Below are 15,569 nucleotides of genomic sequence, written 5' to 3' on the forward strand. Positions count from 1 at the left end.
TCCCCCCTGCTGGAGCTGCAATTGTTTCTTGCCATGCTTATATTGGCTTTGAAGCGATCAAGTTCAAATCCATCGTTTTGCTGATGGCGGTATTCTGACTGACGGGGCTCTTGGCGATCACTTCTTACCCGCGGCTATCGTGTGAATCGTGCTGTGCCGTTAGACGGTCGATCTGGGGTCCCCGCAGTTTAGGTATACAAGCCAGTTTTGGAAAGGAATCTTTTCCAAGCCATGTTCACTCGGGAACATGGTCGCTGGAAGATGTTTTCGATTCATGTTTGCATGTAACCTTTTGAATTGCGGTACTGTTATTAGATCGGATTGGTTTTTGTTTTCCAACTTGTGCGGTATGAATGAAAGAACGGGTATTTTATGTTCGGTTTTCCTCTCTACTATAATTTCTAGCTGAGGGTCGAAAGAACGTGGAATGTTAGGAACTGGGGTTTTAATAGGAGGGATTACATGAACATCTTATCAGCCTGAAAAGTAGAGTATGAAGCTTTTTTGTCATAAGTCCATAAATATAGTTTTTAATTAAAAAATATTCTCCTTCTGTATAACAGTTCGTTTGGAAAAGCTGTAATTACAATTTGCTCGCCTGAATGCCACCCGCATTTCCACTCTTACACCGACAAAATAGTAGACATAAGGATCAAATCTAATTTTTAGGGTGCCGCTGATATTGGTTTCAGTGCTGAGTATTTCTTCATTGTAAATTTAGTCCTAACCCTAATTTGTCGTAAAACAAATTTCTCAATGCAAAGAATCTATCAGCTCATGAAATGAAACATTAAATATTGTACCACCCTGATAGGTTTCCACATCTACATCAATGCCAAGTGCACATCATACCTACTGTGCGCGGGAAGGTCAAGTAGTGAGCAGCAACTCGCAGTAGACGAGTGGGCGCCATCCATCTAAAATCTCATTCAATCTAGTCGTCCTGTTGTAGGTTGGTTGCTTACTGTTTTAGAATACATAGGTATACCAACATATCGGACATGACTGTCGGTGGGGAAGTTAAATGGATTGCTTACAACTCGCTGTACATTCACTTGATGGGTCCTCGGCGGTTAACTATGGGGCATGTGTAATGAGAATCGGCATATGAATTGAAGCACACAATGCATTCTTCTACCACCATGGAAACGTTGGCTGGTTTTCGCAATGTTTTAATTATATATTTTAAATACTTTGCAATTTTGTAAATTTGATTTCATCAAAGTTTTTGATAGGTTCGGAAAATCAAAATCAAATTTTTTACGCCCTGAAATTTTATAAAATTTCATTACTAGTTTTCTCGAAAAAAAAAGTATAACTCCTAAACCTAGCTATTTTTATGAAATACTAAAAATAAGATCCATTCTAAACTTTTTGAATTTTGTTTCAAAATTGACATAATTTTTCTTACATTGTTACTTTAACCATAATAATTCAAGTTTGCTTTTTACCTTTCTCGAATAACGAGGCCTGGAGGGCCGCGTGTCATATACCATTCGATTCATTTCGTCGAGATCGGAAAAGGTCTGTGCGTGTGTCATTTAAACTCACACAATTTTCTCAGAGATGACTGAACCGATTTGCACAAACTTAGTTTCATTTGAAAGGTATAACGCTGCCGTTGAAATTTTAGTTGATCCGACTTCCGTTTCCGGAGTTGCGGGTTGAAGAGTGCGGTCACACAGCAAATTCTCATATAAACGGGTACAACCATGATGTCCAAATGATGTAAAACATATTAAAAACATTACTTTAGTTTGCGTGCCTGGATCACTAATGATCAATCAAAGCAGCTTTGACCACCTATGAGGGTTCATGATGCCTCCGTGGAACTCTCCGAGTTACTATCACTTGATTTCAAATGAAAGATACAGTAGTACCACTGACTGATGCTGAATTTCATTCGGTTCTAACTCTTGGTTCCGGAGCTACAGGTTGGTTAGTGCAATCGTAATACCTCAGAGGCTGAAAACTATTAAAATGATCACCCAATTACTTCGATTCGCAAGTCTAGATCACTGATTGCCAATCAAACATTCTTTGAATATATTGTCCACTAATGACGATTTCAAAAGTCCGGAATTCCGGGCATATTCCACGATTAAAGTCGCATCCGTTCTTCAGTGATGACTGAACCGATTTTCTCAAACCAAACCAAGTCTCAAATGGGAGACTGAACTCATGCTGATTAAGCTAATAAAATATACTTTTTTGTTTAAAGTGAGTCATAGTTTGGCTAAATGAGAAAGGCACAATCGCACCACTAGGTGGATTAAAACAGTTTTTTTTTTAATTTATTTCATACATTTGATTAATTTTATTCTGTTTTTCAGATTATTCTTTTTATTCGTTAGATAACTGCTGCCATAGTGTTTATTATCACCCATTGCTTCTCTAAATTCGGAATAATTTGGTGGATTCAGATTTTTTTAGCATGAGCATTGTTCCATTGCCGTTGAACCGTCGTCTTACGTCCTTGGTACAATGACAATTGGCTAGAACCGGTCAAAACGTAACTACATAGACCACCATAGAACTTAGTTAAGGGAAAAATCTGTTTGTTTTGGCACCCCATTTTCAACACTTCCAAAGTCGTTGTAATATCCGTTACAAAAAACACTGTTTTTTTGCTACATGAACACATTCCTTGCCAAACTATAAATCTTTTTCGTGAGAACAACTTTGAAACATGCCACGAGCAGGAGCCATTGAGTCTTATTTCCACGTGTCCATACAGATTTAAACTGCTATTTGTCGTTTGGGGCTTACGGTTGGGTTGTTTATTTTCTCGGCAACATTTGTATCATTTTCGGAGGTGGGATCAGCCTTGATTTTCCGAATGACTTTAGGATGTTCGGAATGTGCAGTTGATGATAAACGGTTCCATTTTAAACTTCAATTGCACTTTGCGGGCAGTGATGAGTGTTTTTGTTTACTTTTTTATCACTCCACTAACAGTTCTCTTAGAATAATCCAGTAGTTTCTTCTCATGCGCACTCGAGAATAAACGAAACAACTTCGTTGCTTCTATAGAGAAAAATGTAAGCCTTTACAAGGAATTTCATCTGTCTGTAGTTTTAGAAGCTGTAAAAGATGTTCCCACAAGGAAATCGCCAGAATTACACTCTTTTTGTGCCAAGGGAGCATAAGTATTTGTCGTAGAAATTGCCGTAGTTCTTTTTTAGTATTTCTGCAATAAGAGCGTATTTCAGATTCTGGTGCTGTTTGTACACAGGACATGGCCATTGTCATGATTTTCTAGGCAATTGTCACATCGAGTCTTGCTGCTATGTTTAGTTTTTAGTCTTCGCTCACGATACCAAGTGGGCCTTGAAATAGTCAATCCAAACTCAATCGAATCGCTGACCACACCGTCGATCACAATTTTGTGAGCGGGCAAGTATATGAGGGAGTGCTCCACAAAAAAACTTGGCGTCAGTAACATCATTTGCTTGTTTTAGACAGAATATTACAATTCGGAGCATAACTGAGCTTATCGTATCTTGATCTGAGCTCCTAGAAATTGTCTCCTCATTACACTGGTCTCTTAAATAGATGCTCCCTCCGTCGCCCTCAAACACCTAGCGTCAACTGATTTTACAAATGTACAGTTCAAAATTTGCGGCTAGGATTTACATGTATATAAATACATTTACATAAAATGACAGTCAAATGACGAGCGAACTTTGTTTAAATTATTTGAAAATCGAAATTAAATTTAACGGTTTGTGCAGGAACAAAGATTCAAATATATTTTTCGGATTGTTGTAAGATAAATGCGGATCGAATTAATCGGCTTCTCAATAAACCTATCTACGCATAAGTCTCCCGGAACAATCCTCCGTTTGTTACCTTTAATTGCCTAGCGTCAGCTGATTTCACGAAGGAAGTGAGAATAAGTCATGGAATATGTCAGGATACATGTACCATTTCTTACAGTATACCAGTTGACTTATGCTGGCGTCTTCATCTAAGTCATAGTTCACTGTCAATTGAATAATAGCTTTTTTAATTTCAATTGAAAACCAACCTCTCATCAGAACTATCTCAGCTTATGAACCATTCCAATGAACTACAGTGAAATGAAAGCAACTCCAGTGAAGATAATAAATACATACAGGGTAGAGACAATTTTTAGTACTGTTTAATTTTTTTTTGAATGTGTTGATGATTCACACAATTTTGAAAACCAATTTGACGACTTCTTGTTACCGCGAAAACTATAATCAATATGGGCATCATGAAAGGTGTTAATTAGTAGGTGATGGAAATTGATGATTGACACCATTTTGAAATCCAAGATGGCGGTTTTCTGTAATCACAAAAAGTGGGAACCATCGATAACCCATATCATTTGAAAAAGGCTGGTCAGTAGTAGTCGGTTTCCGGTAACCATAAAACAGTAAAACAAATGGCATTAATCATAAATTTTCATCACATACTAACTACCACCATTCATATGACATCCGTATTGATGATAGTTTTTACTGTTTTGTGCTAACCGGATGAGTTATTCTATTATTATTATTATGATCGAACTATTTAGTTTAATCATCAGACCCTTTGGTTGAATAGTATTTTGGTTATTTTCGTATAGCTTTCAAATAGTTTACAACAACGGTTCTCAACCTTTTTCGTACTATGGACCCCTTGGAAATTACCCTGAATTGCTGCGGACCCCCACGGATAAACCTTGATTTTGTATGCTGTTGTTATTTTCAGTTTGTTAGGAAACAAGACTTGAAATTTCAATAAGAACAATTGTGTTGTTAAAACAAAATTTAAAATATCTCGAGAACTACTACATTTCAGATTTTTTTTGTTATGAGTATTTTAATTTAAAATGGCGTTTAGAATGATATTCAAAAAGAAAATTGTATTTTTGACTGCAAATAGTATGAATTATAAAAATATGTCAAAAGTTGTTGTTAGGAAAACTTTTTTATTGAAAGCTTCTCCATGATACACTGAAAATGTTTCTTTTAGAATTATATTCTGAAAAAAATACAGTTTTGTATGTCAATTAGTATGAAATTTAAAAACATGTATAAAGTTATTGTTAGAAAAACTTTGTTACTGATAAGTTCTCCATCATACAATCACATTCAAAATAATTCCTTTCTTGTTAGGTTTTTGTTGACAAAATATAAAAAACTAGAAAAAATGTTTTTTCTTTGCAATTTAAATTTTTGTTTTTGTGAAAAATGACATAGCATTTTTTTCAGCGCATATTTTTTTAGTACAGAAATATTCATCCCCTGTTACTCGTTCTCAGAAATATTGCTGTATAAAATACAGTAATCGAACAAAAAAAATTGAAATTCATGCACGTAGAAATGTTTACACCCTTTTGAAAAATTGCCCTTGTATCAAAAAATTGCTATTGTCAAAGAAAATCATGAACCGAAACGAAAACCGAACACAACTTCAAAGTTTTGTTCGAATCGACGATGGTCACATTTTGTGGTCGGTCGGTTTCTCATGCCTCACATGTAAAATAACAAAAAAAATAACAAAGATGAAATAAAAATCGTCAATATACCCCATTTTTGAAACCCAAGTAGATATAACCAGGGCTGTAGAGAGAAATTACGGGCCCGGGGGGTCCAGTATAAGGACCCCATTCATCATTGTATCATTGTAGGGCCCCCTCCATCGTAAGTTCATATAGCATAAAACACAGAAAGTGCTAAGCTAAGCTTTCAGTTGAGCGTCTTTTAATTACTGCCATCAAGTTCTGTAGTTCCTGGGGTCTTATTCAGGCTCCACTTGACGATGGATCAATAGTCCTCGATTGGGCCGAGCGCAAGCGTGTTGGGAGAGATCTTGTCTAGGCCCCCATAGAACCTTATAGGCGTCATACTACCACGTGTCCTCTTTTCCATAATGGCAGTATTCAAATCCGATCAAAATAGCGTGGAATAATCGTATTGCTTCATAAAAGGTAGCAAACGTTTTTTCATACACTCTTTCACATAAATTTCCTTATTGACGGGCTCAGTCGCAATGAAAATGTCGCCTGTCAAACCACAGGTACAGGAAGCCTGCCAAACCAGATATTTCTGTGTGAACTTCGACAGCTTCTTATGCTTGAAAATATCGACCACTGTTCCTTCCCGTTGCCATTACATTGGTGACAGTTGATTTGGGCACTTTTAACGTTTTCGCTAACTTGGCGTGCAAGTAATTTGGATTCAGGCTATGCACGAGCAAAATTTCTCTGTGTTGCGCCTTTTGTTTGGTTGACATTTTTATAACTGAAGAGCAAATGTCAAATAGAAAAAGCATCTTTCTGTACGCAGGCAAATGAGGGATTTGCGGATTTGTTGAACATCGTGGCAAGAAATGCGTCAAGTTTAGGTCGACCAAATTTTGATCGCAAATTTTAAATGTCTACGAAATTTTTAGTGGCTTTGAAAGAAGCCGATTTATCAATATTTCCATATTCATCAGGATGTCGGTATTGCATGGTTTTATTCCAATCTTTGTCTGGTTGCAACTAGAAATCGTTAAAGAAACACCACATTCGGCCAAGTCGGTGCGCTACAACATTGCCAGTCTCCGAAAACACAACTTCTCATTTGTTCGATAGTGTTACTGACCTTTTTTGGTTTCCGGGAAAACTGGTTCAGGCGATTTTTGCGAGTTCTTCATTTATATATTTGGTGCAATATTATTGAACAACTAGTAATTAAAACTTTTCACAAATGACGAGAGAAAACAAAAAAAGTAACAAACGAGGAAAAACTAATAAATAGATGAAATGGAACAAAACAAAAAAGCTACAAAATGAAACATAAAATAACGGAAAAAATAATAATATGCAAATAGTCAAAAACCTACCTAATAGAAAAAAAACCTTAAACGGAGAAACAACAGAAAATGGGAAAAATTAAGACGATGGAAAAGTACTTAACTATTTGAAGAAAGAGCTAAATTGAAACAATCAAATTAAACGAAAGAAATGATGAAAATTAGATAAAAATTAAAGAAATAGAAAAATAGGTAAAATAATGAAAAACGAGTAAGTAACGAAATGAAAAATAAAACAGCATGAACATGGAGAGCAGTATAATTGGCAAAAGTAATAAAAATGAATACAACAAAAAATATTAAAACAAGACAACAATAAACAAATATTGAAATGAACAAAATGGATCCACTGAGTTAAACGTAAAAATAAAAACTATACAAAATGTTTGAAATGCAAAAAAAAATAGCAGCAAATTTAAAAAATTATAAGAATAAAAACAAGAGAATGGGAAAATGTTTTAGAATAGAAGAAATAACAATGTACAAGAATGGAATAAAAATATAGAAATAAAATAACTGCGAAAAATCTAAAAATGGCCGTTATTCTTTTTTTAAAGAAATGAAAATATATGGGAATAATGGGATGGTATAGATTGAAGAAAAAATAGAAAACAGGAACAAGTGGAAATAGCCCAAAGACAGACAATAGTGAAATCATAGAAAACATGTAATCAGAATGGTCTAAATGGGTAATAATGAAATTCCTAGAAGAAATAAAAACAGGAATATTACCACAAAGAAAAACAAGAGAAAACTTAAAAAATAATGGGTTAAATATAAATAAATCTATATAAAGTAAAAGTGGGAAAAAATTGAAAATTGATAAAATGTAAAACTAAAAACATGAAAAAACAAAGAGCATAACAAAATAATAGGAAAAATATTCAAATGAAAGAAGTAACAAAATAGAAAATCTGGAATTCAAAATTGTTTAAATGAGTAAAAAAGGAAAATACTAATGGAAATTGAACATACGAATAAACATAAATGGGAGAATATTGAAACAATTACATACCAAAGAAAAACAAATATTTCAAATCTGATAAATGGAGAACAGAAAATTTCACAAAACAAAAAAAATTAAAACAAAAGCAATAGAAAAAAAATATTGCGCGATGAGAGAAACCTAAAATGAAAAAGGCGGATAGAGAAATACTAACACAAGTTAATTGGAAGATATGGAAAAAATACAAATTAATAATAGAAAATAAAAGTTTAGTTAAATAAATTAAATAAATATATGAAATCAGTTAAACAAACAAATACAAAAGAAACGAATAAAACGATAGATAAAATTAAAAAAATTGTGAAAAGATGAAAAGAATTAAAAAAAAGGCAAATAAAATACAAAATACAAGTGCAAAAACTGGGACAGGTTTTAACGATTGCATTGATAAAAATAGAAAAACGAAAATATGGGGCAAAATATACAAAAAAAGTTAAATAAGATTGAATGCAGAAAATAGAAAAATAGATTAAATGGAAAAAGAAAAAGAAAAAGCAAATATGAAACTAGAGAAAAATGGGAAAGTTACTTTAAACAGAGAAAGTCAGTTAAAGATGACACTAACTTTCGGGTTGACATATTTAAATAAAAAATGTCAAGTGAATAAGAAAAATTACTATGGATTGCTTTCTTCGTGGTTTTCATATTCTTTCTTGATTTGTGGTGTTAATCAGAATTCGTTTCACAAATCCTATTTGAACAATTGAGCATTAATTGGTGAAATACGAATCAAAATCATTTTTGAGAGCCGACTTTCTACTTTAACTAGCTAAATTTTTTAAATAGTCAAAATCCATTAAATATTTGTTGTAAAATATGAAATAGAAAATAAACATCAGTTTTTTAACACACAATTTACAAAAAAGATCTTGTGTCTTTTTGCCCATTGAGCGTTAAAATGTTTTTTGAATTCTAAGCTTCAAAGTTTTCTTTTGAATTGTCTTTCATGAAGTATAAACTTTATAATGTAATGTAGGATTAACTTTATGATAGAAATTGGAGGACATTAAATCATACCAATATTGAAATTCTACTTGAATTTTCCAATAAATTGTTATTGAACTAATATTTAACAGAATCATTCCTTCTGTTCATATTCCGGGGCCCCTCCACAACTTCGGGCCTGGGGGAAAACACCACGTCCCCCCTCCCCTCTCGGCGGCCCTGGATGTAACCTCTTAAGCAACCGAACCGGATTGTACAGTAAAACCTCTGAAAGCTGTATGATAAAGACCTGATCAAATTCAACGGATGTTCCCAAGAAATATAAATTTGTTTTCGCAGACAAGTTTGCCGGTAATCTGATGATCTGGCAGGGAATCTGCAGTTTTGAGCGCATGAGCCAAAAAATATGTATTGATTCATGTGACGAGATTAGGCGAGTAGGCACCATAGTAAGAATGCGCAACAGTGGTCCCACGACCATGACGTTATCGCCCTTGAGAACAAGAGGAACTCCCTAATCGGCCTGGAATTCCACGCAATCGAAATATTTATATCTTAAAACATATAGGGAGGAAACATGGCTAAGGATGCTATTTCAAAAACCGGTGAAACTTACCAGTGAAGAAGTTCAAGACGCACATGAAGCCCAAAGTTCGAACCTTCATTAGAGAGGATGAAAACCGCCAATTTTACAATTTAAACTACAATAATTATGCAACATTTTCTCGTATTTTCTGGTAGGACATAAAATAAACAACAACAAAAAATCCGATCAGCTCATACAAAACACAACGTTTGTTATTCGTAAAAAAATCCATTCATCGAATAGTTCGCGAGTGATTGAAAAATGGGCAATTTTATGAAGTTTTAATGTTCAAAAAAAAATAACTTGAAAAAAAAATCATGTTGCAAAAAATCGCTTGGAATGTCACATTATTATCATTTTTAATCCTCATTAAAATTGAATGAAAATTGCGTAATATACGTTGGTTATCTTTTTTAAAATACCAGATTCCTGATTTAGGAAATAAATAAATAACACGAATTTCAACAACTAAGTAAAAGAGTAAAAGTTGAAACCTCGACCAAAAATCTAACTGATAATGAAGGTTGATAAAACTAAACATGTTTCAGCTATTATCCCCCTCCCCTAATGGAAAAAGCTGCGCTTAACTTTGCTTTGGTAAAGTGAAATCATCAGAATCTAATTTTACTAGCCTAAAACTAATTGATTCCATACATCAACGACCTTGACAATCAACAATCACGAATGTACCTAAGGCTACGAGCAACTGTTTTGCTGGCATAGCTTATTTTACCTTTGCTTGTTTTAGTCGTAATTTTATCGATTTTACTTTTCAAACCAAAGAGGTGAAAGGTTACAGGAGAAGAAAGTTTTATATTGTAGAAATATATTGATCTTTCTGCTTTACAGGAAATCTATTTCGCTTGGCGAATGGTAAATTGATTTTGCAGTTTAGGATTTTAGAATTATTTGTTTTGTTTTGTCCCATTATAACCGTCATCATGCTCAAAACTGACTGTGTGAGTAGCAAACCGAACCGCTCAACACTGGCGCAAAATGAATCTATTTCGAAAAGTGCCGAACCGCGCTTGTTCCACATTGCCGCCTTTCGAAACAATCGTTCACACACTTTGCCTGTGACTAATGCAAGTGGCAGCGAACAGTTGTAACGCATAAACCATACTGACGAAGCCGCTTTTTTTTCTCGTTCTCCTCCGCTCCCGTGTAGGGCCAATCGGAAAGTAAGAAATCATCCAAAAAGGCGGTGGCCGGCCTTGAAACCAAGGGCACGGCTATGTCTTTCGGATTCAAGAAGTACAAAGTACATCAGACGAGCGGGGCCAACAGCAAGCTGCCAGGCCCAACCAACGGCATCGATGGCACCACAAACGGACCAGGTCCAGGAACCGGCACCTTCAAGAAAGTTGGTGTCATCAACGGCAACAATCTGTACGGTGGTGGTTCGGAGAAGGAAAGAGCGGCGGAAAGAGACAATGCTACCGTGATCTCGAATCCCGGAGTCGATGGCATTTTTAGTGATAAGAATGGCAATATGGGTGAGTACGATGCAAGTAGTAGTGATATCTTTAGTTTTTTTCTGGTCTGTTTGCTTCTATATTTGAATAATAACCTCACTCTTGTCCATAAGTGGCTATTATTAGTAAAAAAAAAATGTTGCATTGACAAAAATGAATTCTAATGCTTTTCTCGTTGCTGTTTTTGGTTGCTCGTTTAACCAAGCGATATTTATAGCTCAATGTACGTAAGTGGTAATTTACGCAAATGCTTGTTTATTATTCCAACACTTCACTCTGTTAGGTTCAACAGAACTAATCAACGACGACAACGGCAAAACGAATGGCAGATCGACACCACGTCTTCAGCCGCCGAAAAAGGACACATACGGTGCTCCGTATCGCAACAATCGGTTTGGCTTCCGCACATCGAACGTGGTTCGACCGGCTTCGGTCGGCCTCCAGCCGAAAACTATTGCCGACTACGACAAACAACATTCCACCAATAATAATAACAACAACAACAACAACCAAACCAATAACAATAATAACGTGTACATAACCGACAAACGCCGCTCGAAGAGTGCTTCCTCGGCGGCAACGGCACGCACAACATTTACACCTTTGCAGCAAGCGCCGTCCCAGATTCAGCAGGAACGTTCGTCGGCCTTGCCACATCCCGGCATCGGCGCACTTCATAAACCACTGCCGAAATATCAATCGGCCAGCAGTGCGACCAAAATAACTTTATTGGACTCATCTTCGACGACGGTTGCGAGCGGCACACAACAAATGATGACGAAACGCGATCAAGTGGAGCATAAAAATACTTCTGAAAATGCACCGGCGGCTGCGGCGCTCAACGGAAGTACCGACGAGCACCGTCCGCAGTCAAATGTAAATAATATCAACGGCCGACAGCACGTCTCGATCGCCGACTCCGCACAGCACCACGCCGCTGCTAATTCAATGTATGTGCGATTCAGTGACTCATGCGATCGTGCGATAGTAACTATCATTCATTTTTCTTTCTAGAACAAAACTAGCACCAAAGACAGCACATGCTAACGGATCGGAAACAGCCTCGGTGGCTAAATTCACACTCCACAGCTCGAGCCTTCCTAAACCACAATATCCGGTACCGATCAGTCTTTCCGCAGCCAACCCTCGCTATGATATGGATCCGAAGGGTGCCAAGCAAGCCGTCAACATAAGTCGCAAAGGAACTCTCCAGGGTCAGCAAATGTATCAACTGGAACGATCAATCGATCAGTTACCTGATCACAGCTATGAACACAATCCTAATGTGGACACAGCATCCAACATCCGTATGCCTCGCCAACGCTACCGCAACCTGGAAATGGTCATGAGTGGACGTCATAAGTTTGAAGTTCGAGATCTGGAAACCCTGACCGCTGAACCAATTGTTTCGCTGGCCCTACCAAAACTTCCCGATTCTTTCAATTCCAGCGGTCAACAGCAACCAATTGGGATGAGTGGTTTGGTTCGCTCGTCCGAACTTCCTCGGCAGCTAAGTGACGACATCGACATAAACGATAACCGGTATGAGTCGGAACAGTCACCGGTGCAACGGAAGGATTCAATCGCATCATCCGATTTGGAAAGTCTAGAAGAGGAAAAACTCACAAGAGACAACAATTCTTCGGAAAAGAGCTTGAAGGGTGCGATCATTAAGGACCTAATTGAGTCTCACTGTAGCAAGACTTCCTCTCCTGGCAGCTCGAGGGCTTCTTGGTGTAACGCCGGCGAAACAATGGCCGCAAAAGATTGCAGCAGTTTCAGCTTGAGTAGTGAGGAAAGCAATGCTAATCCTCAGATGCGCGATAAAAAGCGACCGATCGAGGAGGAAGATGTCAGCACGGTAACCATCACCGCTGGGAACCCGTCCTGCATGTGTGAGTATCAAAATATTCAAAATAAGAAATCGTATATATAATTGATCATGTTTCATTTTTTAGCTTCAATTTCGGCGGCTGTTCCAATGGACATATCTACTAACCTGGACAGTGTATCCGAAGTTCAGAACAGTTTCAACGATAACACCTTATCGGATCAATCGGAAAATAATCAAATCTTTCGAACGGAGGAAACTAAATTTGCCGAAATCGCAGCCGCCGTCGATGACAATCTTCTGCTAGACGACGAAACATCTCCAACGGACAGTTTGGTCAGCAGCTGCACTGATTCGGACGATGTTCGCAAACATCGTAAGAAAGTGGCCGAAGTAAAGATCGATAAGGATAAGGAGAGGGATATTGATGAAATATCACCCGAACTAGATGAGCTTACCAGTCCGGTGACACCGGGTACACCAACACATGCTTCTAATTCGCTGTCCCTCTCGGATGGCGGACGAGACTTTCTTATCGACGATGAGATTGCTGATCAACCGGAGCTGGTCTTTGATGAGCCGGCTCTCAACGATAGCAGCATGGTCGATCTAGGCTCAATTCACATCAATATCACGGACGAAGCTGCGACCCTGAAGGATTCTCTGTCATCATTGAACAACAATAAGAACGCCTCAAAAAGTGCTGCACCGGTGCCAAAGCCAAGAAAGATTATGTCCGATATATATGAATCACCGGCTTCGATCAGAAAGAACCGGACGAGATTATCCCGTGCCGAATCGCTCGATACGCTCTCGCCTTGTGATTCCATCGCGTCAGACGATTACATGCTGGATTTCAACAGTAGTATGGATTCTATTGACAGGTAAGAATGTGATCACTGTGCATACCATAAAATACAAGCCGCGTTTTTTTTAGACCACCACGTTCGAACGCCAGCGGAAGTGTTTCGGCACTGCACTCGATGGATGAGCTGCAGCTCTGGTCGGAGCTGGAAACCAAAGGCGGCACACTAATGCACGAATGGAGTAAGCTTCTGCGATCGCAGCGTAACAGTAACAACAACACAAGCCGGGAGAGCATAACGTGAGTAACGTTTGTTTTTCGATTCTGTTTTTTAAACTTTTGCTAGCGCGTCTAGCGGCTCAAAGAGAGAGCTGGTTGTAAAAGCTTTATGTTGGGCGTAAAGTTTGGATTACACTCTAAGTGAATGGGGTAGGAAACTACACAAATGAGTATCACACAACAGGGTATCTTTAGAGATTGATCAGATTTAATTTGGGATTTCGTTGGATGACCAAAAAACTAAGTTAGCTGGCAAATATCACCGCGCTACATACATTTCTATCATCAAACATGTTCTTTAATGTGTATATCGTCAGATCGCTGTTTAATTATAAAACTAAATTTGTAAACCTAACTTGTCTCGGTATTTCGCAAAAAGCATAGAATCAGGCGCCAAGCATTCAAATATTACATAGAGTAAGTACGAAACTGCACGAGGTATTACTTCTGAAGTTCAGATCTTAAAGTTCATTAGGTGAAGCGCATGCGGCTAGGGTACAATATCTGGCAATTGATAACAGATATAACTGAATTGTCACTACCATATGGTATTGGCGATCTTCAGGGATCGTTGAAACAGAGAAGTTCACATAATGAAAATTAAAATGCCCAAAGTTGCTGTGGAGTATTAAAACTTTCTACTAATCGTAAAAGCCTGACGACATGATGCTGTACCGAGGGAATTCTGGTAAGGCTCGAAAGACTATAAAAGCTTGGAAAGATCTGTTTTGTTTTTTCATAGAATTATTGCAAACTATTTTGAAACTCTTTTAGTATCAACAATTTAAATAATATTAGGTGCCTAGAAGATCACGCAAGTGCTTCGTATGTTCGTGGAAAGACATTCAACTAATAATCAATTCAGTTTTGAGTCAATAACTACCCCAACATACTTCACTTGAACAGCGACAATAATTTCGTAATCAAAGAACTGCAACAGACGAGGTCTGGTTATGATCCTACGTTGCGTGAAAAACGCCATTGATATTTTATTTGAAATAACCGATAGCCCAACATGAAGAAACCACGAAACATAAGCCTTGCTGCATCCAATCAAAAATTGTGTTAAAACACATACCGATCATCATTTTATGATAATCATTATCGAAACCATATGTCGGAAACTAAATCTCAGTAAGATTCCTTAATAAGTTATCGGTGACAAGGTTACATGAAAGTGGTGACAGCAAACCACCTTGAGGGCATCCGCAAACACTCAATTTACTTATCTCTACTTGTCTTGTTACATGATTTGGGCTTACCAAGCAATATCCTGCCAATCAAATTTGATGACAGGCAGGACACCAATCTAGCCGATACTCTCAGTCCCGAAAGTTTGCTAAGAAACACTTGATGACCGTTTGGATACTGTGTAAATTAGGTTTTATCTTCAATAGCCACCAAACAAACCGTTACAGACTGATGACCCCGTGTTAATCGATTAAACCATAGGCTTTTGGGACTTGCCGGCAATGATCTCGAACAACTTCGATACAGCAGAAGGTATAGTTTATCCACAAAGTGGTTACTGCTTTTGTGTCCAGGAAATACATAGCGAACATAAAAATGCATCAAACCTATTTATTTTTGTATTTATAATACAGTCTACAAAATGTACCGAAGAAATTTACAACGGACATGAGCTTAAGGTGTGCAACGAATTATCTCTTTTTAATATCTTTTAAATTTGTTATTAAGGAAGTAATACGGTTTCAAACTCAAAGTGTTAAAAATTTCACCAAACTGCCGAGTTGATTAAAAGCTGTGATAATTAACAGCTAAGTTTTCTTTTATTTTCAAATAATAGCATCATTTAGATTTAAATACTG

At 37.1% G+C, this 15,569-nt stretch overlaps 1 protein-coding gene across 7 annotated transcripts in view; it reads left to right on the forward strand.

Annotated features, from left to right (window-relative positions):
* LOC131693044 (probable serine/threonine-protein kinase nek3) overlaps positions 1-15,569 on the forward strand; it is a 293,881-nt gene that overhangs the window by 199,097 nt on the left and 79,215 nt on the right. For all 7 annotated transcript variants that reach the window (XM_058980523.1, XM_058980521.1, XM_058980522.1 and 4 more), the window contains 5 exons: positions 10,519-10,846; positions 11,109-11,775; positions 11,840-12,720; positions 12,784-13,540; positions 13,594-13,761. In XM_058980523.1, coding sequence (XP_058836506.1) covers positions 10,519-10,846; positions 11,109-11,775; positions 11,840-12,720; positions 12,784-13,540; positions 13,594-13,761 — 2,801 coding nt within the window. The remainder of the gene's footprint in view (positions 1-10,518; positions 10,847-11,108; positions 11,776-11,839; positions 12,721-12,783; positions 13,541-13,593; positions 13,762-15,569) is intronic.

The sequence above is a fragment of the Topomyia yanbarensis genome, chromosome 3 (assembly GCF_030247195.1).
Source record: "Topomyia yanbarensis strain Yona2022 chromosome 3, ASM3024719v1, whole genome shotgun sequence".
In the NCBI taxonomy this organism is placed as follows: Eukaryota; Metazoa; Arthropoda; class Insecta; order Diptera; family Culicidae; genus Topomyia; species Topomyia yanbarensis.